The sequence below is a fragment of the Podarcis bocagei genome (genome assembly GCF_964188305.1).
Source record: "Podarcis bocagei genome assembly, chromosome: 4".
Classification (NCBI taxonomy): Eukaryota; Metazoa; Chordata; class Lepidosauria; order Squamata; family Lacertidae; genus Podarcis; species Podarcis bocagei.
In genome coordinates, this window is record NC_138128.1 from 42,005,196 (window position 1) to 42,031,081 (window position 25,886).

The following is a 25,886-nucleotide window of genomic DNA, read 5'->3' on the forward strand; positions in this document are numbered from 1 at the left end:
CTTCCCTGTGGAACGCCCTCCCACCAGATGTTAAAGAGAACAACTATCAGACTTTTAGAAGACATCTGAAGGCAGCTCTGTTTAGGGAAGCTTTTAATGTTTGATGTATTATAGTATTTTAATATTTTTTTGGAAGCTGCCCAGAGTGGCTGGGGAAGCCCAGCCAGATGGGCAGGCTATAAATAATAAATTATTATTATTATCTGTAGTTTATGGCATTTCATTTCCTTCTGACCCCACTGTTTACAATCTCTCTCCCCCGCTTCCCTAGTGTAAGTATGTACCTGCAACTCAAGACAACACTTTATACATCTGATTGTTATGTACTGAAGTATATCAGACGACACAGCAATTCTTCAAACATCTCTTCTTTATTCAGAGGCCAGAACAGAACTGAACTGAAGGGCTCAGTCAGCCTCCTTATATAGAGCTCCAGTACCATGTTACTGTAACAACTTTCTAAAACTATCCAATCACTGAACGTCACTTTCGATCCTTCATTTGCATAACTATCTACAGTATCCATCCAATCACTGAACGTCACTTTTGATCCTTCATTTGCATAACTATCTACAGTATCCCCCTGCTGGCCCAGGGTGAGAACTTCAGTACATAACACCCCTCCCCACCGAGATAAAGCGTTAGTTACAATCGTAATGGTTTCCTTATATACAGCACTACACGTAATGGTTCAATTAGGCACAAAAGCATATTGGTTACATTTCACATACTTCCACATACTTAGACCAACAGTGTAACATATCCAACAACATAGTCCTTTAAATAAGTTGGGCACTTGGAAACTCTGCCAGACTGCCGGGGAGCAGTCCAGTCCGGTGGGCTGCCCGATTCTTGCTGAGGCTGTGGCGCGACCCTAGGTGGCGTTGAAACCAAGTCCCCTGGATCCGCTGCTGTGGGTGTAACCTCCACGAGTGGAGTTGGCGGAATGTCAGGCATGGCAGTGGTCTGAGTCTGTGGGAAGTCCGGCAGACCCTCTTAAGTGGCTTGGTTCGGCTCCATGCTGGCAGTTTGCGAGGGAGGTGTAGGTGAAGCCTCGCCATCTGTAAGTGACTGTTCCGGAGCCACAAGGGCAGTTGACACGGTGTCAAAGTCCCCAACCCTGCGCCTAAGCTGGTCTATGTGCCGGCGCCACAAGCTTCCGTCTTCGAGTGCCACCTGGTACAAGCGAGGTCCCATGACTCCCACTACTGTGGCTGGCACCCAAGGAATGTCCCCCACAAAGTTCCGGGCAAAGACCTGGTTTCCTGGAACAAATGACCGTGGCGCGTTGGCACAGCCTGGGGGTTCGGCCACGGCAAAGTCTGGGTGCAGCTGGTCAAGCGGGGACCTGAGGCGGCGGCCCATAAGCAGTTCGGCAAGACTCTGCCCTGTGGCCGCATGAGGGGTGATGTGTTGCACGAACAAGTATTCGGCAACCCGCTCGTGCCAGTCTCCCCGGTTCAGGTGCGCCAGTGCCTCTTTTGCCGAGCGCACCATTCTCTCCTGTTGCTGGATGGATGAAAGGGTGCCGTTAGGGCATGGTGGATGCCCAGTCCCAAAAGGTACCGCTCAAAAGTGCCTGATGTGAACTGTGGTCCATTCTTGGAGACAAGGACATCAGGACACCCATGCATCGCAAAGAGGCCTCGCAGCACCCGGATGACGGCCTCGGTAGTGGTGGAGGGCATCAGGGCCACCTCCAGCCATTTGGAATAGGCGTCCACCACTACCATAAAGGTCCGGCCGCGAAAGGGGCCAGCCAGATCTATGTGCACCCTCGACTAGGGTGTCTTGGGCGTCTCCCAGGTGTGTCCCTTAGCTGCCGGTGGCGCAGGCCTCGATTCTTGGCACGCTTGACAGGTGGAAACCCAGGCAGTGATGGCATCGTCCATGTTAGGCCACCAGACGTAACACCGAGCCAACGCCTTCATTTTGACTATTCCTGGGTGGCCAACGTGCAGAGCCTAAAGGACACGTTGACGAAGTCTTTGGGGAATCACGACGCAGTCTCCCCACAGCAGACAGCCGCGATGAGCCGAGAGTGTGTGGCTAATGTGCAATGACCTGGGTGGGGATGGAAAAACTGCTTCCTTCTCTTGAGGAGGATCAGTGGAGCAGCTGTCTGGGCTCTGAGCCTTTGGGCGGTGCAGTGCGGGGGTGTTAACTAAGAAGCATGTTTTGAAACGGGGGAAATGTTGCCCGGCTGAGATGGACAAGGCACAGCTTTCATTTGCAGACGGCCAGAATACGGGCGAGGCGAAGAACGTGTTGAAATTCCCCTATTTTCGCCCCCCTCCATCATTCAGTTTTTAATTCATTAATATTTGTAATAACAAATATTTTTACAAAGGGGCGAGACTGCACAGCACAAGACAGAATTCCAGCCCTGATAATGTGGCAGGTTGGTAGGAAGAGACCATTCTGGCGCTTGAGAGTTTGATACAAGATTCAGGGTTGTACCGGTAAGATTGGAGCTGCTTCTCTTTACAGGCCGAGCTTGGTCCTCCTCCAGTGTCTCCTCTTGGAGTTGTACCTGATTTTATTGCCAGTTTTCATGCGGATCCACTGCGGGATGGGCCGGTTCTGCTTCTGCTTCTTAGCGAGAAACCGCTTGATCTTGAAAGTCTTGTGGGAAGACATACTCCAGCTCCACCAACCGCTCACCACGATGGCTGCAAACGAAAAGAGCTTGAAATGCCCCTATTACGCAATTCTCCACACCCTCAAAATCTGTTTTGCCCCCCCGATTCCCGTCCTAAGATGGCGGCTTCGGAGACGCCTCTTCCCAGGATCCGTTCCCAAGGAGGAGGTCGGTGCACAGACTATTAAAAAAGAAAACAAAAAACGGAGCAGCTTAGGAAAGCCCTCTGCCCGCGGCCATTTTTTTTACAGAGTCGACCTGCGCATTTGCCAGTCTCTTAAATCCACTCTCCTAAATGAGGCAGAGTCTCAGCAATGTTTGGAGCGCGTGGAGGAGGGAACACAGTGACAGAGAAAATCAGGGGCGTGCAGCTACGGCGGGACGACGCTGCTAATGTCAGTGAAATGGTCAGTCAGGCGCAGCGAACTAGGATGTGACGTCATTAACCTGCGACTCCGGCGTGGAAGGTCCCTCTTGACGCTATACGACCGGGACCGACAGAGCGCCTGCGGGAAGTTGCCGTGGGGCTGGATGGGGGCTGCGGCCCGGGGGAAGAATGGCGAAGGGCCCCTGCAGAGGAGGGAAGCTCCGCGGCTGCGCCATTCCTCCTCAGTAGCCGGCGGTGAGCTCTTCGCCCGTCCCTCTCCCGCGGGCCGCCCCAGTCGGCTCAGGGTAGCTGGACGCCTCCCTTTCCCCTCCATGCTTTCCCCATCCCGCCGCCTTCTCCTGGCGCTTCCTCTTCGCTTTTCCTTTTCTCTCTTTTCCTTGAACCGACCGCCGCGCCCCTTGATTCATTTTCTCCTCTTCTGTTTCTTAGGGCTCGTCGTTTCGCTTTCATAGAGCCCCTCGCAGGGGGGAGAAGGTGTTGCCAGGCCGGCGGCTCAACTCTTGAGAGGCTGAGAAGGCAAGATGTCTTCTGGACTCAGGGCAGCGAGCCTCCCCGCCTGGAAGCGGCACATCCTGGACGAATTGAGGCGACGGGACCGGCTGCAGAGACAAGCCTTTGAAGAGATTATCTTGCAGTGTAAGTAAAGGTTTTGGTGGCTGCTTGAAAGTCTCCAGCTTAGCCCCAACAGCATACATTGTTCAAAACTGACTGCCAACCAAATGATTGTGCGTGAGAGGCCATAGTGTGTGAGGAAAGTTATTCTTGCAGGATTGTAAACAACTTGTGTCTGGGTGAGAGTCTCTTGAAATTTTCTTAGTCAGATTGAAGTAGCGAGCCCTGTTTTAATGGCCTTATACTTATGAGAGCATGTATGGAGAATGTTGCTTTTATAATGTTGTTTTCCGGTGCAAAGGTTATAGTAAGTAAAACATTATCATCTTATTGATGGATTGTAAAACTGGTGGTTTCTTTTGTTTTTAACTGAACTCCTCATTAGATAACAAGCTCCTGGAGAAGTCAGATTTCCATTCAGTGCTGGCTGACAAGCTACAAGTGGAAAAATATGACTTGCCAAGCCGGCATGAGATCAGGTACTTGCTGAATCAGTACAAGTGATGGTTACTGTGTCTGGTGTTGTTCCTTTTCCACCAACGATGGCTATTTGTCATAATGGCTATGTACTGCTTCCAGTATTAGTGAGAGAGTGCTGTTGCATGCATGTCCTTCTAGGGCTTCCTATAGACCTCCGGCTGATCACACTGAATGCAGAATGCTGGAATTGATGGGTGTTTGGTCTGATGCAGCAAGGCTTTTATGTTCTTAATATATGAATATATTTTAGCTCTCTTGTATAGCAGTTATTAAAACTACAGTCATACCTTGGGTTGAAGTTGCTTCAGCTTGAGCGTTTTTGGGTTGCGCTCCGCAGCGACCCGGAAGTAACGGAGTGCGTTACTTCCGGGTTTCGCTACTCGCGCATGCACAGACGCTCAAAATGACGTCATGCGCAGAAGCGGCAAATCATGACGTGCGGACACAGGTTGCATTCGCTTCAGGATGCGAACGGGGTTCAGGAACAGATCCCGTTCGCATCCAGAGGTACCACTGTACTGCTAAGAACTGCTATAATGCTCATTGTCTGATCCCTGTACATATTTTCTTGGATGTAACTTCTCAATACCATTGGGCTTACTCCCAAGGAACGGTGCATATTATTTAATATTATTTAATAACATACGCTAAATGTGTTGGTAATACTAGGTTTTTGAAAAGTTTAGCTAGTATGATTTTGAGCCATATAGGATATCTATAGGGTATGAAGAGAGAATGGATGCTCACTATATCTGCAGGAACTGTGGGCATTTATCTTGGAGATCAATTCACCCATAGCTAAAGTGGTCAACAAAGTACATAAAATCACTGGTGTAACGAACAGGAAAAAAGAAAATCTTGATATGGAGATACGGTGCTCTGCTTATGTAATCTAAGTTCTACATTGAAACATTAATTTTACTCTTTTAAATGAAGTTAAATATGTTAAATATAGGGATAGCCATCTGAAACAAAAATTTTGATAGAAAAATGGATTATGGAAATTGGATAAAAAGTAGTTTGAAATGCTTTGTGAATTAAAAACTTAGAATTTTTCTTTCCTCATCCTCTGGAAAATTCCAGTCCAGGACATGATGGTGCAAGGAATGATTGTCACATGCAAGAAATAGCGCAGCTTAGAATTAAGCATCAAGAGGAGCTGACAGAGCTGCACAAGAAACGTGGCGAGGTTAGGAGCACCCATTTTATCCATGTGTAACATTTCAATACTGTTCTTTTGCAGTGGTACCAGAGGAATTCTAGGCTTACTGTGGGATTCAGAAGTTTGAAAACTTAACTTCTGTACAGTAGAACCTCGGTTTTCAAATGTAATCCATTCCGGAAGACCATTCGACTTCTAAAACTGAAAGCGGAAGCCTCAGTTCAATAGGGAAACTCAAAACAGAAGCCGCATCAGACGTTTGGGTTCCAAAAAACATTCGAAACCAAAGCATTTACTTCCAGGTTTTTGGTGTTCGGGAGCCAAAGCATTCAAAACCGGAGCTGTTTGAGAACCAAGGTTTGACTGTATACTAATATTGTGATATTGGTTAATAATTACGCAGGTATCTCTTCAAGGAAAAACAATAAAGACACTTAGGTTGTATTCAGCTAACTTTTACTCAGAGTAGACCCATTGAAATCAACAGACCTATGTCATAGTTATAACTTTCGGTAGATGTATTCTAAGTGAAAATTAGTTACATGGGTCTAGCAAATATTCCAGATGTTTTCAAAGACTAGAGTAAATATTTGTAATAAATGTTTTAATAAATATTTAATAAATAATAGTACGATTTCAGCATGCATGAAATGTTATGCTAAGTTGGCAGGTGTATGTATACTTGGGTGTTCAGGAAAAAAATGAAACACTGAGGTTAGAGGAAAATCAAACACAAAAAGTAGACTGTATTAATAGTTGCTTTCCCTCAGTAACATAGTTTCCTTCACAGTTGGCCCAATCTGTGATTGACCTGAAAAACCAAATACAACAGAAGGACAGTGAGATGCAAACAAATAATACAAAGTGAGTAGAACCCATTTACTACTTACAGAATTTGATTTTGGTGCTGGATGCCAATTTTTGGTTGAATTCTCATTAAAACTGAGTGTCTTTGCCCACTTTAGGCTGGTGCACGTGCTCTGCCCTTTCCCGGGGAAGCCAGACCTGGCTGTGGTAACACATGCCTTGGTTACACTGGATTATTGCAAAGTGCTTTACATAAGGCTACTGTTAAGAGTATTCAGATGCTTCAGTAGTCCAGAATGTGGCAGCAAGGAGGCTGGTGGGTGGGTGCCCTTGGTATCTTACTACACCTGCCTTGCATAGCCGACACTTGCTACCATTTTGCTTCTGGACTCAATTAAAAGTGTTGGTGACTATTTTTAGGGCCTTAAATGTCTTGGGTCCATCATAAGTGGAGGGACTGACTTATTTTGTACTCACCTGTCTGTTGTCGTAAGAACAGCTGAAGAAGCCCTTATTTATATCCCACATCAGAAGCACGGTCTGTAATAATGTCAGGGGGTTTTCTCAGTGGCCACACCAACTTTGTGGAGCATTTTGCCCTTGTGAAATTTGGATGCCCCCCTCTCCTGCTATCACTGGTGGGTGAATACCTTTTTATTCTGACATGTTTTTGCCCTGACAGGTAGCTGGTGGCTTTTTTTAATACTGTGCTTTATCTGCCTGCCTGCCTGTTTTTATTTCCTTCAGTTTTGTTATACTATTTAAGTGATCTTTAAGTGTAGTGAGCTACCTGAGTCATGTTTAAGAATTAGACTGGGGTAAAGTAAAGGTAAAGGGACCCCTGACCATTAGGTCCAGTCATGACTGACTCTGGGGTTGCGGCGCTCATCTCGCTTTATTGGCCGAGGGAGCCGGCGTACAGCTTCCAGGTCATGTGGCCAGCATGACTAAGCCACTTCTGGCGAACCAGAGCAGCGCATGGAAACACCGTTTACCTTCCCGCCAGAGCGGTACCTATTTATCTACTTGCACTTTTGATGTGCCTTCGAACTGCTAGGTTGGCAGGAGCAGGGACCAAGCAATGGGAGCTCACCCCATCGCGGGGATTCGAACCGCCGACCTTCTGATTGGCAAGTCCTAGGCTCTGTGGTTTAACCCACAGCGCCACCTAAATAATAAATATATGGGTTGCCTCTCTTAAAGGATTGTAGAATATTTGCAGAAGATATCTGAACTAGAGACAGAGTGCCAGGACCTGCGGAACAAGCTACAAGATCTTGAAAGAGCCAATCAGACTCTTAAGGATGAGTATGATGCACTCCAGATTACCTTTACTGCCCTTGAGGAAAAACTGAGAAAGACTACGGAAGATAACCAAGAGCTGGTAACACGCTGGATGGCAGAGAAAGCTCAAGAAGCTAATCGGCTCAATGCAGAAAATGAGAAAGATTCCAGGTATGATACCAAACCTTTGAGTTGAGCTTAAATATGCAATAGAAGCCCCTCCCCAAAATTTATTTTCCCCAAATGTTATCCCCATCTTTTCTGGGTGAACATAGAAACTCTGTGTCTCTGTGTGTAGATCTCAGTATTTTTTCCAGTAATCCTGGCCACTTAACGACTCAATGAATCGTGGCGAAGGGCATTTTTTGAGATTGAAGTCGACCTGAATGTTAAAGAATGGTTTATGTAATACAGCTTGTGTCTGTTCAATTGGTCCTCATTTGCATGCATGCTTGTAATGCTAATCTTGTCTCCTGAGTGAAAGCATTGGGTGAAGTTTGGAGCTGGGTACCATCTGATGACACCCAGTTGTATTTCTTTGTGCCATCTGAGTCAGGGAAGGCTGTGTGAATACTGAACTGATGTCTGGGCGCTGTAATGGGCTGGAGGTGGGGCAAAAAACTGAGACTGAATCCTTGTCGGTTGGTGATTCTCATGTCCCAGAATTGGACAGGTGACCTTCTGAAAATGGGATTGAACTCTACCTGAAAGAGCAAGTGTGTTGGTTGGGTGCATCCTTGGTTCTCGCTATGTCACTGGTGGTACACGTGGTTTCAGTTGCTTGGAGTACTTCTTATTTCTTTATTTAAACAATTTCTATGACACTTAACTACAAACATCTTAAGTGGTACACAAAGATACAATGCAAAAAATGGTGAACATCGGCTGAGCCTCCTTTGGGAGAGAATTCGAAAGGCAGTAGAAATCAATATGACATAGAGATATTTATTGAAGCACTTCTTGGTGATTGTGCTGAACTCAGTAAGACAGTTGGGATTTCAACCTCTGATTATTGGACCCTTGATATTTTTGAATCATTTGCACACTCCTTAAGAGAATGTCAGCCAGTGACAGGATTTCCTAGCATTTCTGTTTTCCCTCATAGAAGACGGCAAGCCAAGCTTCAGAAGGAACTAGCAGAAGCTGCAAAGGAGCCGCTGCCAATTGAACAGTAAGTCTTCCCTCACCTCATTCTTCCCTAATGTCTACATATGCCAGTCCTAGGAAGCAGACACAGACCCCACAATGAACATTACTGGTCTGTTCAAGCTTTGAATGTTCTTCATTAAATTTTGACTATAGCATTCTGCGCTTTGAAGTGTGCGGTCAAGTGGGGGGAAAGGTTCTTAATTTTACCTGTAAGAGAACGGAGGAATGCAAAATAAGCTCACAGCTTTTAAGTTGGCAGTGTTGCATTACTTGATTGTAGAAATGGATGAGATAGATAAGAGATGGGGAGGGTTTCCCTGTGAGGTCAGGAAACTGGAGGTCCCTGCATTGTGAGCATTAGGGAATGCAGTGGGGAACCGGCAAAAAAGGAAGCGGGCGAGCTGTTGCTGTGGTGCGTCTCCTCCTTCAGCAGCCTCTTCGGAAAAGAGGAATGTTCCACTACATCAGGGGTTCTTAACCTGTGGTCCATGCACACCTCTGAACCCCCAGCCAACCATTCTGGGCTATCCTTGGCTTGCTGATTTGAGAGAATTCACAAGGCAGTGGTAGGGAAGACACCTCAAGCTTCCACATCAAATTGAATTTCCTACTTTCCTGGAAAGTAACAAGCTACTGTTAGTTTATACTTACTACAGGTTTTTTTTTAAAAAAAACCCACCTACAATCAAAAATATTTTTAAATATTGATCTAAATTACTAGTATGTGAAAGCTGATCAGTTCTGTGCTTGAGGTTACGTCGACATAGAGCCCAGATTTGCTTTCTCTCATTTTCTTTTATTATCCCTGGAGTGCACAGAAATCACACTTTGTAAAATGTAAACTATGTATGCGGGCTCAGCTTGAATTTCAAAGGCAAAATTTGACTGAAAGGATGGGTAGAATCCCGCCTTACTTAGATGCTCAAGGCAACTTAGGTTTGGATTGGGCAAAACCAACGCTTCACAGTAAAAATACTCTAAAAATCAACAGGCAATAAAAACAAAAAAGCAAATAAAACATCAGTGAGTGGCAAAACTCTCCTTACTGTTAGGCTAATTATTCCCATAATTCCTTAGTGCGCATAAAGAAGGTGTCTGTAAAAGTGCACTTTCCCTTTAGCCATATAAGGAAGCAAGCTTATGAATTCTGTTGAGAGGGCAGGGAGTTGCTTAGCCCAAATGCCTGAATGTCCTTCAACTCTCAAATGATTCAAAAAAGGCACGGTCCTGTCCTCCAGGGATGACGATATTGAAGTGCTGGCGGATGAAACCTCTGACCCTGCTGATGAGACATCTCCGGTGCGCGCTGTCAATCGAACAGCCAGGTAAGAAGAATGGGGATAAAATAATGGATCCCCTGCCCTGATCCACAAGAAGCTAATAAAGAATTTCAAGGGTGGAGAAAGGAATTGCACATATCCTTAATGGTGTAGCGGTTTGAGAACTGCTGCTTGTTATTTCCAGTATGGATGTATTTGTGATTTCTTGGCTAACAAATGCCAGCATCTGAGGAAGCAATGAATGTACTTGAGTATAACTCCTATACAGTCCCTGTTAGGTTGGAGTTCTGTGTTCCCGTTCATTTCATTGGGAAAAGGTCCTTGAACTATGTCCATGCCATTCAAAATATGAGTAGTTGTGAAACCCTGTGAAGCATCAGAATTGTTTTTAGTATGAGTGACCTCTCACTTTTCCACAGAACCTTTTTTTAGCTAGGGAGATCTCTTTTTTTACAATATCATTATACTTTAATGGAAGTATCCCAGAACTACAGTTTCCTGACTTGTAAGTTCTCCCAGGAAAACAGAGTATGAGCAGCTGCTGCCTTGTTTTCCACAAATTCCCTTTGCCATGCTGGTTCTTGTTCCTGGAACTGGAGGGAACACTGCACGCTAATGCAAGGGAGGCCAAGAGCTGGCGGTATGGTCAGGTCTGTGGTCCTGTTCCAATGAAGAGGAGGCATGATGTGGAGCTGTTGCAGACAGTTCTTCTCTTGACTGAAAGGACCATGGCACAGCTACCTAAATTGGCTCTCACAGCTTTGGAGAGCTGTAATTAACCCATCACTCTGTGTCTGGGTGTGGCAAAGCCCTGTGATAGTGGCAGCAACTGCAGGTGGAAGGGAAGCAGGAAGCAGGCTGGCTTTAAGTATTTGGGAGACTGATAGACAGAGAGAGTGATGGAGACAGATCTTTATCTCCCCCACCCTTAGTGGGCCAAAGCTCTTATCACAATTTTTATTTTCAAAATAAAAATATATCCTTTTCTTATGGAGCTACTCTTTCAGTTTCATATTCGGCTATGAAAATATTTCTGTATAAGCTCCTCTTCTGGATCATAACCACCTGATTGCTTTGTTTAGCTCTGAAAACTTATTTCTTAATACAAATTCTTAATTTTATTCTCAAAATCTAAATGGCTTAAACCTCTGTAAGGTGCCTCCTCTTCCTGCTGTTAGGCCAACATGAATTGCGCTCAATTCATAATTGGTGATGCGAGCATTTTTATTTCTTCAGTTCCAACGTGGTGACTTTTTTGACTGTCCTGAATTTGAATTTCCTGCTTGAAGTTGGGGTTCGAGGAGAAATGCTCTCCTTGTTGCATGCTGTGGGCTATGTGTGTTTTTGATCTCTGCTTGAACAACAAGATTTAAATCTGTCCTCCCCTCCTCTTTAGTAAGCGACACTCCCAGCCAGCTGGAGGCCTTCTGGACTCTATCACTAATATATTTGGGTAGGTTAGAATACATTCGCCTCTTTTGTTAAATATCGGTACAATATGCACCAATATTACAGTGATGCAAGGATTGCAAACAGTTGTCCTTATCTCAGCCTTTTTTTCTAGCTTCTGCCTCCCCACCCCCTTTTTTTCTTTTGTTTTCAACTTCCTGTTCCTTACATCTGCTGTGTGCTGACCTCTGATCTTTCCCTCCAGTCTGTCTGAGTCTCCCCTTTTGGGACATCACTCTTCTGATACTGCCAGGTGAAAATTCGCTTGAAATTATTCACACTTAATCCAGCATGTGAGTGAGGGATGTTGAAGTAACTGCCTTGTTTTGATGTTGTTAACTTTAGCAGTGAAAAGACTTCCCTGTTAAAAGGTGCGCTTTACCCTCTTAGATGAGGGCTGGGTTAAAAGCGAGAGCAAAATTAACTGTAGTTGCAATGACTGTGCTGTGGCCTTTCATTGTAGTTCCTTCCTGCACTGAGCTGAGCATCCATGTCTAGGTGTAGAAATGCAATGTGAGCTTTTAGACTGAGGAGTATATACCTTTGCAATTCAGTGGGATTTACTTTATATGGGAGAAAAATAAACATTTCTTTAAAATAAATTGAAAAGCTGCAGGACTTGTCTTAGCAGTGATCTTTGAATTGATTAGTTTTAACTCAGGACTCCATAAGGCTGCTGTAATGTTGGTGAGTCCTTCCCCAGGCCAACAGCAACCTCAAGTTACCATTCCATCCATCAGGTCCATGGGAGAAGCCAGTTGCAAAGATTATAGCAGCCAGGGGAGTCCCAACCATGCAAAGCCATCTCTGTGGGTGTAACCACCCAACTGCTGTTATACCTGAATCGGGCTGAAGTTTCTCTGCCCCTTCCCTCCCATTCTTACCCTATTGTGTAGTCGGGATCATCTCCCTGCCTATAATTTGAAGACACAGCTGGTTCCCAACTGTGCCTGACTATATGCATTGGTTGTGCCCTTTCTCAGGAGACGCTCTTTATCCTCATGCCCCACCCCTCAAGATAACGTGGAGGCACATCCAGGCGCAGGCAAAGAGGTGCGAGTCCCTACCACCGCTGTGTGTGTCTTTGTAAGTATATTTGAGAGACATTATCTTTAGATGTAGAACTTGGTAGCTTAACTTCTAGGTAAATCTGTTTTTTGTTTACTGATGTCGTCATTATGTAATTGTAACCATTTATGCAGATGTCCCTCTCTTGCTTTCACATCTTCACTCACCGTGCTTGCAGTGGTGAGTGTCCTACCATCCGCTGGTGAGCCCGACCTGTTCCAGCCTGCCTTCTCGCAACTTTGGAGCAGCAGAAGTGGGAGGGAATCCCTGACCCCTCCCCAGCTCCAAGATTGGGAGGAAGGCTAGAGGTTAACCTGGCTGCTGTGCAAAACAGGCCTGGAGCCTAGGAGAGGAGCCAAGTAATTGCCCATGGCAGAGGGAGAGGCAGGGTCCTGATGCCCACCATAATTGACTTGGCTGACAAGGGGAGCCCGAAATTGGGCCCCGGTTTTAGAGTTTTCTAAAACAAGTCACAAACTCGTTCATTAATAGATATTTTGCTGAGGTCAGTGATGATGTCATAAATCTCTGATTGCACTGGTGAATTGCACACCCGCTACTTTCTCAGCTCCCAGCAGCTTTCTGCTTTCTGTCTCCCATCCACACTTTAGTAATGCTGTGAGGTGTTACGAGGCTGCTGACAATATGCGGATAAAGTCAGTGCATGCTGCCAAAGTGTAAGCGGCTTGGCACCGACTGCTATCTGACAAAATGAGTCAAGGAGCCGGTAGTTGGGATGTGTCTTAATGTGCATGATCTTTAGTTTTCAAGCTGAGACCTCGTGATTGTGAATGGTGAGAGGAGAAATTTGTTCCATCTGAAAAATAATGGGCAGGAGTCCCCTAACCATCTTAGCTGGTTGAGAGACCACAGCCATTGTTCTAGGGATGTTTATTCTAGAGATCTGGTTGTTATATATGATTGGTTTCATGTAGTTGAAATCAAACAGGAAAACAGTAGTTTTGACAAATGATCCACTTGGTGTTACACTGTGTGAGTGTGGTTCATGCTTCAAGCTTGCAGTATCTCTTGTAGGCTGGAGTGTCTCTTGATACTATCTATAACTGTTCATGTCCTGTTTCTTTTCCATCCCCCTAGGATGCGCACGATGGGGAGGTGAATGCGGTGCAGTTCAGCCCTGGCTCCCGGTTACTGGCAACAGGAGGCCTGGACCGGAGAGTCAAACTCTGGGAAGTTTGTGGAGGTAAGTTCCTTAAATAGGTACAAATGAGCTTCCTCCTAAGATTGATCCCATAGTTGACATCTTCAAAATAATTGTGAAGATCTGCAGCTACAGTGCAGAACGTTTGAAAGAGCCATTCTCATATGGTGACTAGGATGTTGGGTTTGGATGTAGGAAACTCATCTTCAACTCCCCACTCAGCTGTGATGATAAATGTCTTCTCCAGAACTGTTTGCTACTCAGAGAAGGGAGAACTCATCATTCCAGTGGGACAGCATTTGCTTTGGATGCAAGAGGTTCCAGGTTTGGTCCCAAACATTTCTAGTGAAAAGGCTATTGGGTACCAGAACTGGGAAAGAGTGCCTGTCTGTGTTGTCTGTCTTTCTATCTGTCTCTTTGACCAAGACTCTGAAGAGTCACTGTCAGTCAGACAGTGGACCAGTAAGCCAGAGGTAGTAGTCTGTCTTGTTTGCAGATCAGCTTCCTATCATCAAGAAAAGGTATACGACTTAGTTGTATGTCACTGATCCTGAAATATCAGATCTGTGTCTTTTCATTATTATGTTGCTTTTTTCAAATACTTTTCTTCAATATCTGTATAACAACATCAGAAATCATCCCAAAGTATCCCTCCATAATGATACATGACTTGATAAATTGATTTATTGTGATGGTTTGATTTTTTTCAGGCCGTTTTATTGTGTATTTTTGTTGCACCCTGCCCTGACATTTCTTTGAATGAAGAACTAGTTTTAAATCCTCTAAGAAAATAATGAAATGAAATAAATACATGTTACTCTTGCTTTTGGCTGAATGAAATAGACATGGGTTCAATCTTTTTCCTGCCTCCTAACTCTTGTTTCTTTTTTCTTGCACCACAGAAAAGTGTGAACTTAAAGGCTCTCTATCTGGCAGTAATGCAGGGATTACAAGCATAGAGTTTGATAGTGCGGTGAGTATTTATTATAGCCCTTTTTTTTTGCAACTGTTTCCCACCGCACTTCCCAAACCATGTCTCTGAAATAAGCACAAAATAGATAAGGGAGGAAAGGACACAATCGTCCAGAAATAGGTACAAAATTTGAGCCATTTTAGCACTGATTAATACTGTCCTTTTCGTAAGATTGACTTGCTTATGCCTTTTGTATATAACATGCACTGATTTTTTGCCAAGGTATGAAATGTCACAGTTTCATAACTCGTGAGGCACATGGCATAAATCTCTGCTTCTTTTGAGATCTAACAGTGTTTTGCTGAGGTCAGTGATGAACAGTAAAAGGTCTGATTTGCCCAGTGGTTTTGCCTCCTTTACCATCGCAGCTCCCAGCATTTTCGCTTCCATCATACTCTAGACATGCTATGATTGGGAGAGTATTTGCTGATAAATAGAGATACGTTCAGTTTGTGTTACTCTAGAGCACTGGGTAGACGTGACTGGCATTGTTATCCAACATAAACAGATAATGGAGTTTTTGAGGTATTGGAGCCACTTTATGGGTATATGATCTCAATTTTTTAGCTGAGACCTCTTTTGCAGCAAAACATCTTTCTCAAGAGCTCTTGTCAAGTTATCAGCTGTGGCAGGAAGAAAGTGGGAGAAGGAATGGGGTGGGGTGGGGCACTAAGTGTGAAAAGATGGAGCAGTGGTAGATGAGTAGAGAAAATTGGGTGAGAGGTTCTTTAACTTCGGGTAAGAAGGTGAAACAGAAAGCAGCTTAAAGACAATACAGAATCTTAATGATAAGGGTACTCACTGTCTCAACATCAAAAGAGGGGACAGGAAGAGACCTAATAGGAGGTCAAGAAGAAGTAGCAGGATGTGGCAGTGATCTGAAATAAGATGGTGACAGACGGATACAATATTCTTTTGATGCAGATGACCACACAGTTGGTAGTGGTTCTAGAAAACATTGCTACAACAATGAGAGAACTAGGTCCCCTCCAGTTGGTGGTGGACCAGCGTGGACAGTGGGTGAGGTCGCCTGGAAGTTGTAGTCCATACAACATCTGCAAGACCAGAGGTTCCCCATCCTTGTTCTACAAGAAGAAAGATCATATTGAAAGAGTTTAAAATTGTGTTTCCCCAGGGTTCTTATTTATTAGCCGCTTCAAATGACTTTGCCAGTAGGATCTGGACTGTGGATGATCATCGGTTACGGGTGAGTATCTTTTCCCCACAGGTGTGGCATGTATGCCTGCTTCTCACTTGTCTTCTAAATATCAAAAAGTGTTAGAAATTTGTATGGATGTGCTGCAGGATTTTAACTGCAGCTCTTGACACCTTTCAAAATTGAGTGGCTCGTTAATCTCTTCTGATTTTGCTTAACATTAATATTAAAACACTGCTGAAGAATGATATTGGCTTTGGTGGAAGCAGACCAGTTCTAGGTTGGTGAACAGATAAAAGTAGCGTATTTCTCCTTTGTATTTTGAAGTTGGTCTTTGTAAGCATAAAGACACATTTCACGTCCATCTCTTTCACTCTCCAGTTTGCTCCCTCTCTGCCATGCAAACTGCGTGCAGATGGTCCAGCTTCCAGCAACTCCAGTTCAAAATCTTCTAGGATAGGATAGCTGCAATAGCCTCCACTGTTAGTTGGAGTTGACAGTAGACTAGAGGCTCGAAGGGACCCAGTAGAAGGAGCTTCATTTAACTGTAAATACTAATATGTGTGAACTTGCGGGGGGGGGGGGGAGGCCTCAAGATTCTAGGAATTGCTTCCCTGAAAGACTGTGACTCTATGCTAGAGCACCTGCCTTGCATGCCGAAGGGCCCGAGTTCCATCCCCAGCAAGTCCTGGTAGGGCTGGAGAAGTTTCTTGCGTGAAACCCTGGAATGCTGCAGCTAGTCAGTGTAGACGATACTATGCTAGATAGACGAATGGTCTGAGTTGGTATAAGGCAGTTCCCTATGGATCAGACCAAAGTCTAGCTAGACTTGTATTCCTTCTCCAAAGATGGCCAGCCATATATCTCTGGGAAGCAGGACAAAGTGGTGAAAGCCATCTCCTGTTGCATATCCCTGGCACCAGGTAATTTGGGATATACGGTACTCCCACTGAAGACTTGAGTTTCCATTTAGCAATCATGGCTCATAGGCCCACCCTCTATGGTTGCTGACACCTTACCCAACTAAGAGATGTGGATGCGGTCTTCTATACAGCAGGTGCTTGGCAAACCAGCATTTGGCACACCAAACTAGGATTGTTTAGATCTCATACTGGGTTTGTGTCTGGGTAACATTATCAGCGATCAATTCCAATCTGTTACCTCTGAGGATGTGGACAGGCTGCTTGGACGAGTGAAACCAACCACCTGTCTCCTGGATCCTTGCCCATCCTGGCTTATAAAAGCTAGCCGGGAAGGACTGGGCAATGGGCTTCATGGGGTGGTGAATGCTTCCCTCCGTGAGGGAGCCTTCCCAGACCCGCTGAAAGAGGCGGTTATTAAACCGCTTCTTAAAAAACCATCTTTAGATGCAGCCACGATGGCCAACTATCGCCCAGTCTCAAATCTTCCATTCCTGGGCAAGGTGATTGAGCGAGCGGTTGCCGAACAACTCCAGGCACGCCTGGAAGAAGCGGACCATTTGGATCCCTTCCAGTCGGGATTCAGGCCTCATCATGGGACTGAAACTGCCTTGGTCGCACTGGTTGATGATCTCCGGCGGGCTAGGGACAAAGGTGAGAGCTGTTTCCTAGTTCTGCTGGATCTCTCAGCGGCGTTTGATACCATCGACCATAGCATCCTTCTGGGCCGTCTTGAGGGGCTGGGAGCTGGGGGCACTGTTATACAGTGGTTCCGCTCCTTCCTCCTGGGCCGTGTTCAGAAAGTGGTGGTGGGGGATGAGTGTTCAGACCCCTGGGCTCTCACTTGTGGGGTGCCTCAGGGTTCTGTCCTCTCCCCCATGCTTTTCAACATCTACATGCAGCCGCTGGGAGAGATCATCAGGAGGTTTGGGCTGGGTGTTCATCAGTATGCGGATGATACCCAGCTCTACCTCTCTTTTAAATCAGAACCAGTGAAGGCGGTGAAGGTCCTGCGTGAGTGTCTGGAGGCGGTTGGAGGATGGATGGCGGCTAACAGATTGAGGTTGAATCCTGACCAGACAGAAGTACTGTTTTTGGGGGACAGGAGGCGGGCAGGTGTGGAGGATTCCCTGGTCTTGAATGGGGTAACTGTGCCCCTGAAGGACCAGGTGCGCAGCCTGGGAGTCATTTTGGATTCACAGCTGTCCATGGAGGCACAGGTCAAATCTGTGTCCAGGGCAGCTGTTTACCAGCTCCATCTGGTACGTAGGCTGAGACCCTATCTGCCTGCGGACTGTCTCGCCAGAGTGGTGCATGCTCTGGTTATCTCCCGCTTGGACTACTGCAATGCACTCTACGTGGGGCTACCTTTGAAGGTGACTCGGAAACTACAACTAATCCAGAATGCGGCAGCTAGACTGGTGACTGGGAGCGGCCGCCGAGACCATATAACACCGGTCTTGAAAGACCTGCATTGGCTCCCAGTACGTTTCCGAGCACAATTCAAAGTGTTGGTGCTGACCTTTAAAGCCCTAAACGGCCTCGGTCCAGTATACCTGAAGGAGCGTCTCCACCCCCATCATTCTGCCCGGATGCTGAGGTCCAGCGCCGAGGGCCTTCTGGCGGTTCCCTCATTGCGAGAAGCAAAGCTACAGGGAACCAGGCAGAGGGCCTTCTCGGTAGTGGCGCCCGCCCTGTGGAACGCCCTTCCAGCAGATGTCAAAGCGATAAACAACTACCTGACATTCAGGAGACATCTTAAGGCAGCCCTGTTCAGGGAAGTTTTTAACGTGTGATATTTTATTGTATTTTTGGTTTTTATGGAAGCCGCCTAGAGTGGCTGGGGAGGCCCAGCCAGATGGGCGGGGTATAAATAATAAATAATAATAATAATAATAATAATAATAATAATAATAATAATAATAATTATCTGTTCTTGCTAAATGGTTGGATGGCATGGCTAGAGAGAGCAACTGTTGCCAAGCCTTTTCACTAATAGGATGTCAATCTCTTTCTAGCACACGCTCACGGGGCACAGTGGAAAAGTCTTGTCGGCCAAATTCCTATTGGACAATGCGCGCATTGTATCTGGGAGTCACGACAGAACCCTCAAACTGTGGGACCTGCGCAGCAAAGTCTGTAAGGAAGCTATTCCACATATACAATAGCAGTTCCCTTGCTTTTTGTGTGTCTCGCATGTGTTAAAGGGCACAAGAGCAAAACTTTTATTGACTTGTTATTTTTCAAAAGTGTACAAGCTTGGTACTGATCACCCTTCTATTAAGATTCTGATAGCTACTTGGAATCAAAACTAGTTTGTTCAACCATGTTGTATTACCATAATGCTCAGCAAGAGGGCACCAAATCATCGTTCTACTTGAGATTCTTGTGACAGCGTGAGGTTGCTCACAACATCTTTGGAGCTACTTTGCCTGTGATTAGAGGGGTTGGCTTATGGGGCTGGCATTCTTACTGGTCAGTCACAGTTCTAGTGAAATTGGATTAAGACAGTAATTGTCTTTGGTGCATGAGTGATGGGTTCAACTGTTTTTTTGCTGAGAGAAGAGTATGGTTGGAGTGTGGGGGTTATAGTTGTTGTCTTCTTTTTTTAAGGTATAAAAACAGTGTTTGCTGGCTCCAGCTGCAATGATCTGGTCTGCACAGAACAGTGTGTGATGAGTGGACACTTCGATAAGAAAATTCGCTTTTGGGATATTAGGTAAGTTTGAGATAGAGGATGTGCTGGGGTAAGGGGACATTGAAAAGGCCCTCTGACTTAGCTTTGGTTCATTTGTAATGGGCAGCATGATCAGTGAAGTTCCGCTGCTTCCAGGGCATGGGAGATTCCTTGAGCTGTGATTTATTCAAATAGTTCAGACTGCACAGTTCCCTGCAGGATGTTGCACAGCTGTGTCTGAGTTGTTATTAATGTCAGGGGTTGCACGAAAAGGAGGTGATAATTTTTACTGAAAACAACATGAGCTAGGGAGAGAACCCTTGGAAAATAGATGAGTTTTTCTGGAATTCTCCAAGAAAATTCGTAGATGCTGATCCAATTCTGAATCAAACTGAGATGAGCTCACCTACCACTACTTAAAATACTCCTCTGCATGCATGAAGATTAGAAATATGATTGTCTTTAAATTCTTGCTCACATGCTTGGAAAAACTAATTCTGTTCCAGACTGCGAGTGGTACAGCGCAGAATTTAACGAATCCTGTGTATAGCATGTGAACCATGATATCTGGCTTCCATCCCTTATTATAGTACAGTGGTACCTCAGGTTAAGTACTTAATTTGTTCCGGAGGTCCGTACTTAACCTGAAACTGAAGCACCACTTTAGCTAATGGGGCCTCCTGCTGCTGCCACGCCGCCAGAGCCCAATTTCTGTTCTCATCCTGAAGCAAAGTTCTTAACCTGAAGCACTATTTCTGGGTTAACGGAGTCTGTAACCTGAAGCATATGTAACCTGAGGTACCACTGTATGCTGCTGCTACTTAGTGAGGCTTTGCATTCTGGGAGCGCTGAGCAAGGCACTCTTAAAAGAAATGCTAACTCTTGTCATCTTCTGTTTTTTAGAACTGAGTGTGTGGTACGGGAAATGGAATTGCTTGGTAGGATTACAGCTCTAGATCTCAACCCAGAGAGAACAGAACTCCTCACCTGTTCACGAGATGACCTCTTGAAGATTATTGATCTCAGAGTCAGTGCTGTCAAACAGACTTTCAGGTGAGTACTGCTTTACAAGTGGGTTGTGGAGTTATAAGCCTGCTGTATGTGTAGCGTTGCTACTAGGACTGCAGGGTTAGCCATGATGATAACTGGCAAAGGTAGTACCGTATTTTTCGCCCTATAGGACACACCTTTTCCCCTCCAAAAATGATGGGGAAATGTGTGTGCATCCTATGGGGCGAATGCAGGCTTTCACTGAAGCCTGGAGAGCCCCAGCACCAGCCCCACAAGGTCGGGGGACAGCGGGGAGGCGGAACACCGCCATCCCGCTGTCTCCCGATGTGGTTTGGAGGCTGACGGCGGGGAGACGCGTGCTTCTCCCTGCTGCCGGCCCCGCAAGCTCCGGGGACAGCGGGGAGGCGCAGCACGTCTTCCCGCTGTCCCCGGACCTGGTCTGAAGGCGGGCGGCGGGGAGAAGAGCTTCTCCCCGCTGCCGGCCCCACAAACACCGGGGGGGAGAATAATATTTTTTTTCTTTATTTCCCCCCAAAAAAACTTGGTGCGTCCTATGGGCTGGTGCGTCCTATGGGGCGAAAAATACGGTAAGTAGGCTAGTCTGGTCCAGGAAAACCTCTATTTTGTACGTCTCATACTAATATAGAAGCTTGTTAAATCCAGGAGTGATCCAGGTTTGTGTATCTAAGGAGTGCTGTGAGGAGTTCCCTTGTTGTTGGGTTAATAATATTTGGATCTGCAGAGATGAAATGTCAATTATTTAATAGCTGCCCTAAAAGTAAAATGTGAAAGATAGAGTTTTATTTAACATTTTTTTGTTTTGTTTTGTTTTTCTTCCAGTGCTCAAGGGTTTAAATGCGGGTCTGATTGGAACAGAGCTGTATTCAGGTAAACAGCAGTGTTGGTTGAACTACAGGGCACTTGAGGGGGATGTGTGATACTTTCCATTTTATGCACTCAAGATCCTGAGTAATCCTCTTTATTAATGTTGCATTTCATGTCCAAGTAACCAGAGTTCCAAAATAATTTTTTATTCTAAGAATTAAGTTATCCAGTTTTAGCTTCAGGACTTTAACTTCCTTGTGTGAATGTTATTATTTTTGCACACGCTGCTTACTGGGTTCTACATAGTGAAAGATCTGATCAATGGGTGGTGTTGATGATGATGATGATGATGATTGTTGTTGTTTATTTGCACCCCACCCATTTGACAGGGTTGCCCCAGCCACTCTGGGCAGCTTCTAGCATATATAAAAACATAATAAAACTTATTAGCAAAAGTGGAGAGATGAACTTGGTACTCTCCCTTCAAGGTAGATAAGGGGTTCTGTATGAAGCTTTGGTCTCAAGATTCTGTTCCCACTGATTAGTAAGAAGAGATTTTAGGTTGAATGTCTCGTTAAACTGGACTAATTTTCCTGAAAAAAATTATGAATTATAGAGCCCCTAAGCTAGCTTGCAGTGCTGGTGAGTGGAGCACACTCTTTATGGTGCTCTAGAAAAGAAGAAAGTAATTTAGCACCAACTCTTCATTGCATTGCAACTAAATGTGTGCTTTCCCCCACTTCCCCAAGCTGACAGAAGGGGTGTCCCCATCATTCTATTCCTTTATGACACTTTGCCACCTGGCTAGACAAGCAGCTGTTCTACCATAGTCACATTGGCGGGTGGAATTTTGGAAACAGTGCAGATTAATTGCCAAATATCTGCAACATGGGTACCTTGCCGCCTTTCATCTGCTGCAGTTTGTGTTGAATAATTTGTGTTGACACCACTACTATAGTCCTTTCTGACTCTCTGAAGAGAGTCTGTTTAGCTTATGACTTCAAAGCTCTAGTTTAATCTGTGGCTAGAGTGCTGCATTTCTGGGAGGCTTTGGGTGGGCTGGCTTACATAGTGATTTTGCATTATGAGCACAGTATAAATTAGTGGTGGAGGCCAAAAAGGTAAATAAATGAATCTTTTTCTGCTCTTTCCCTGAACCAAACTCATGATTCTTCAGCCCTGATGGAAATTATGTGGCGGCTGGCTCAGCAGACGGGTCACTCTATATTTGGAATGTGCTTACTGGGAAAGTGGAGAGGGTACTCTCCAAGCATCACAGGTGAGGCAAGATGATGCTGTCAGAACGCTAGAGATCTTGTGTGATGGTGAGGCAGTTATATAGAAGCCTGTAAGCTGAAGTTTAACACTCCCTCAGTGATTGGTTTAATGACTAAGGCAACAGTCCTAACCCCACTTACCTGGAAGTAAGCCTCATTTAATTCAGTAGGACTTAAATCTGAGTAGACTTAGTTAGGATCACCCCGTAATTCAATGTATCATTGGTATGCATTGAGATTAAGAAATGACATCTGAGCAAACTTGAGTGGCTCAACTAAGTTGCAGCACACGCTTAAAAAAAATGAATCAGCTGAGACTGAATAGCATTTCTTTCTTTAACCTGGACTCTGAGTGTATTCCGCAATCTAATAAACTGATTTCATGCTTCGTTTCAGCAACTCAATCAATGCTGTGGCATGGTCGCCATCTGGAGCCCATGTGGTCAGTGTGGACAAAGGAAACAAGGCTGTGCTGTGGTCTGAATTTTGACGTGAAAGCACAAAAACCAGCATGCCAAAAACCTGCATGGGAGGGCAGTGGTCCGCATCTGTCTGGACAGGGCAGAAGTCCAGTGCCTAACTTCAGGCAAAAGTCTTTTGCTAAACACAAAAGTTTGGGTCTGGGAAAGAGCTGCTGATGCATCAGCCAAGGAAGAAAACCCCTTCCCATCGAAAGTACGTTGCTAGCATTCAACCTCCGTCAAGGATTGACTTCATTGGGTGGAGTCATTTAAGATGTATCATCTCTGCATTGGAAAGAGTTTCCACACCAGACAGCAGTGCCAAACAATTCCTTACTTTCCAGTGGCACTTCAAGCTCTGGAGTGTTCTAGCAGAGTTCCTGTTTGTCCTGATGTTATGCATGTGCTGTCACCTGTGTTCTCTTCTGTGGGCTGGCTTAAGATGCGATGTGAAGGATCCTGAAACATAGGAAGGGTGGGGGCTCAGCTGTAATCTCACGTGAACAAGCCCATGACATTGGCAGTTGTGTCGAGGGAGACACTAGCATTTACTAAATCACAGCACCCTGTATCATCTTAACTTGCCATTGAGGGAATTGTCTGTTCTAGGGTGGTTGTTTTTTTCAGAGATGCTGCATCCTCCAAAGGCTTTCCAGGTGGCAGTGGAACGGAAGCATTTTAATGTGACCCAGTTTGTATTGGGTTTTAATTGTGAGCTAGAATGATAAGCGCTGCTGCTGTGATGAAGAATGTACAACTAGCAAGACTTCGGCACCAAAACCAAATACACGGTTACTTCTGCTGTCCTCCTTGTATTGGAGCCTCTTGAGTGCAGAGGAGCAAAGGTGGGGGGGATAGAGCCCTGAATGTAAATGTCCTGGTGCTGGCAAATTCAGATCACTTGCCACTGAGATAATGTGCAATATTCTTCCTGTGTTCAAGCTCTCTCTCTCTCTTTCTCTCTCTTCTCTGCCATGGAGCAGGGTGGTTGGCTTGTGCCCCTCGGCATTCAAATGCACAATATGGTTTGGGGAGGGGCTAGCTTGTGGCACTGAACATTGATGCAGCCAAACACTCTTTCCACATCCAGTGGGCTGTGAGACAAGCCACCAGCATTTAATTGCCTTTTAATTTGCACTTTATAATTTTGCTTCCTTCCTAAGCTTGTTTTTGTAGGGAAGTATTTGTATTGAATGGCAGAGGTGAGCAGGAATTATTCATGTCTGGGGGTTTTGCCAGGGGACCCCTCTTGTTTTGACAACTTCTGCAGAGGAAAACAGGACACGGGACAAAAATCTTATTTATTGTATTAATCCGCCCACTAGTACTTGACCGGTTATAAATAAACCTGTGTCCTGCTTCTAAATCCACACTGGTTTCCCTTTCTTCTGTTATCCAGTTTGGGCAGGGGAAGTGTAGAAAATTATCTGAACAGATGGCAGAAGGCTTTCTCTTAAATAGTATATTGTGGCTTGCAAATCTGTGGTGGGATACCATGGTGGTGGGAAGCAGGAAGCTCTTTACATGTGGGCTCTGATTGTTGCTGCTGACCGTTGTGTCTTGCTGCTGTTGGAAGGTGGTGGAGGCAGAAGAAGGGATGACTCAGGTAATTTTCACCTGAACGTAACAGCCTAGCTAAGCATTCTACCCAGGAATCTGTTTGTAAGGAGGTCAAATGAGTTTTTCGTTTAATACTGCAAAGGGGGAAGTTCATATCACAGCTTTCAGAGGTTTAGCATCCTTTCAGTGTAGTCTGCACACATCGTGCCTCTTTTTAATTTCTCTCCCTCACGTCTACACAGCTGATATTTAAGAACTGACACGAATTCATGACAAAGTTCAGGTCTACTGGAACAGACAATTCCACACACAGAGCCTGGAGCACCTTCCCTTGATCCAAACCTCTACGAATTGGAGCACAGCAGGTTTCCAAAGCAAAGCTGCCGAATTATTTTCACATCCTTTCCCAAAGACCATCAACATGGCAGTATCCAGAGTAAAAGCTGCTCGCTGCAAAAAAAAAAAAAAAAAAAAAAGGTTGAGCTGGTCTGTAAGTGAGGTTGGTGGGCACCTGACTGGTGTCTTCTCACAGCAGGAGTTCCATATGCAGCAGTGGCTAGGAGTGGAGAGAGTTAAACCTGGTAGAGGTTTAAACCCTCCAGGTTGAGGAAGGGCTAGGAACAGCGGGGGAACAAAGTTGCTGCTGTGGACTCCCACAGTGTGACTCCTTTGTCTTTTCACCTGCTTAACAGGCTGCCTGTTGCTTTTCCAATGTGCGCAGAGCCCTTAGCGGCTGCGCAGTAGTAAAGAGAATGCCAGTCTTCCCCATTTAGCAAGAGGATCCCCCCCCTTTCTCATTTGTGCAATGTTTCATGCCGCTGCTGAGAAACATGGGGGTGCGGTTGGGCGTTCCGTCTTCCTCCTGCTAGAGGAGGAGTGGGGACTTTGGGCCTGAGAGCCTAATCCCACCAGGATGTCAGGCGTGGGGCAGGTGAAGAAGCAGTCACCTGGAAAGACCCGTGTACTCAGTGATTGTCAGGGTTTGCAAAGTGCATTGCACAGAGCTCTGCAAGCCCTGACAACAGACCTGTTACAATGTTAGATGGATTTAACAAAATGTCTGCAGTTGCCTCCTTTCCATGGAATCTATGTTTGGTGCCTTGACGCCTCATGTAGTAAAAAATCTGACATCTGCATATCCTGGCTAAGAAAGCATCAACACAGAATGCTGCCTCAAACCGTTGCTCCATCTAGCTATTGTACACTGACTGGTGGTGGCACTTGGGGGTTTCGTGTGGTTGGGTGGGGGCTCTCTCAATTCTAGCTGGGGGTGCCGGGAATTGAACCTTTGACCTTTTGTAAGGAAGGCATGTTCTCCACCACTGAGCTACAGCCCTTTATCATCTGCACTCTGCATAGTTGACCTTGGGGATCTAGCAAATACCCAGGACAGTTCCTAGTGCTGAATCAGTGGGATGAAGGATTACTTAAGGATTATGCATTGTTTCCAAAGGAGGAGAATGGTGCAGGCAGAGGTGGGAGTGGTGAGGTGTAATGTAATAAACAAGGAGGCTTAGTCTTGTGCTACAAAACTGAGGATCTAG

At 45.5% G+C, this 25,886-nt stretch overlaps 2 protein-coding genes across 6 annotated transcripts; one reads left to right on the forward strand and one right to left on the reverse strand.

Annotated features, from left to right (window-relative positions):
• Positions 1 to 2,296: 2,296 nt before the first annotated feature.
• LOC308586167 (large ribosomal subunit protein eL39) lies at positions 2,297 to 2,698 on the reverse strand. Its single transcript, XM_081192455.1, has one exon. It carries the CDS (start codon positions 2,638 to 2,640, stop codon positions 2,485 to 2,487), a length of 156 nt encoding a protein of 51 aa, XP_081048581.1. The 5' UTR covers positions 2,641 to 2,698; the 3' UTR covers positions 2,297 to 2,484.
• A 397-nt stretch (positions 2,699 to 3,095) lies between these two features.
• On the forward strand, positions 3,096 to 24,152 carry ATG16L1 (autophagy related 16 like 1). 5 transcript variants are annotated; one of them, XM_081192449.1, is made up of 20 exons: positions 3,096 to 3,313; positions 3,459 to 3,665; positions 4,027 to 4,120; positions 5,205 to 5,310; positions 6,074 to 6,147; positions 7,294 to 7,545; positions 8,480 to 8,545; positions 9,762 to 9,848; positions 11,200 to 11,256; positions 11,458 to 11,505; positions 12,236 to 12,338; positions 13,419 to 13,524; positions 14,385 to 14,455; positions 15,591 to 15,662; positions 18,550 to 18,670; positions 19,145 to 19,250; positions 20,112 to 20,261; positions 21,060 to 21,107; positions 22,222 to 22,323; positions 22,718 to 24,152. In XM_081192449.1, exons 2-20 carry the CDS (start codon positions 3,551 to 3,553, stop codon positions 22,809 to 22,811), a joined length of 1,872 nt encoding a protein of 623 aa, XP_081048575.1. In that variant the 5' UTR covers positions 3,096 to 3,313; positions 3,459 to 3,550; the 3' UTR covers positions 22,812 to 24,152. The 5 variants fall into 5 exon arrangements, with proteins under 5 accessions (XP_081048575.1, XP_081048574.1, XP_081048577.1 ...); XM_081192448.1 differs by having other exon boundaries at positions 3,097 to 3,263; XM_081192451.1 differs by lacking the exon at positions 11,200 to 11,256 and having other exon boundaries at positions 3,098 to 3,263.
• Positions 24,153 to 25,886: the final 1,734 nt, after the last annotated feature.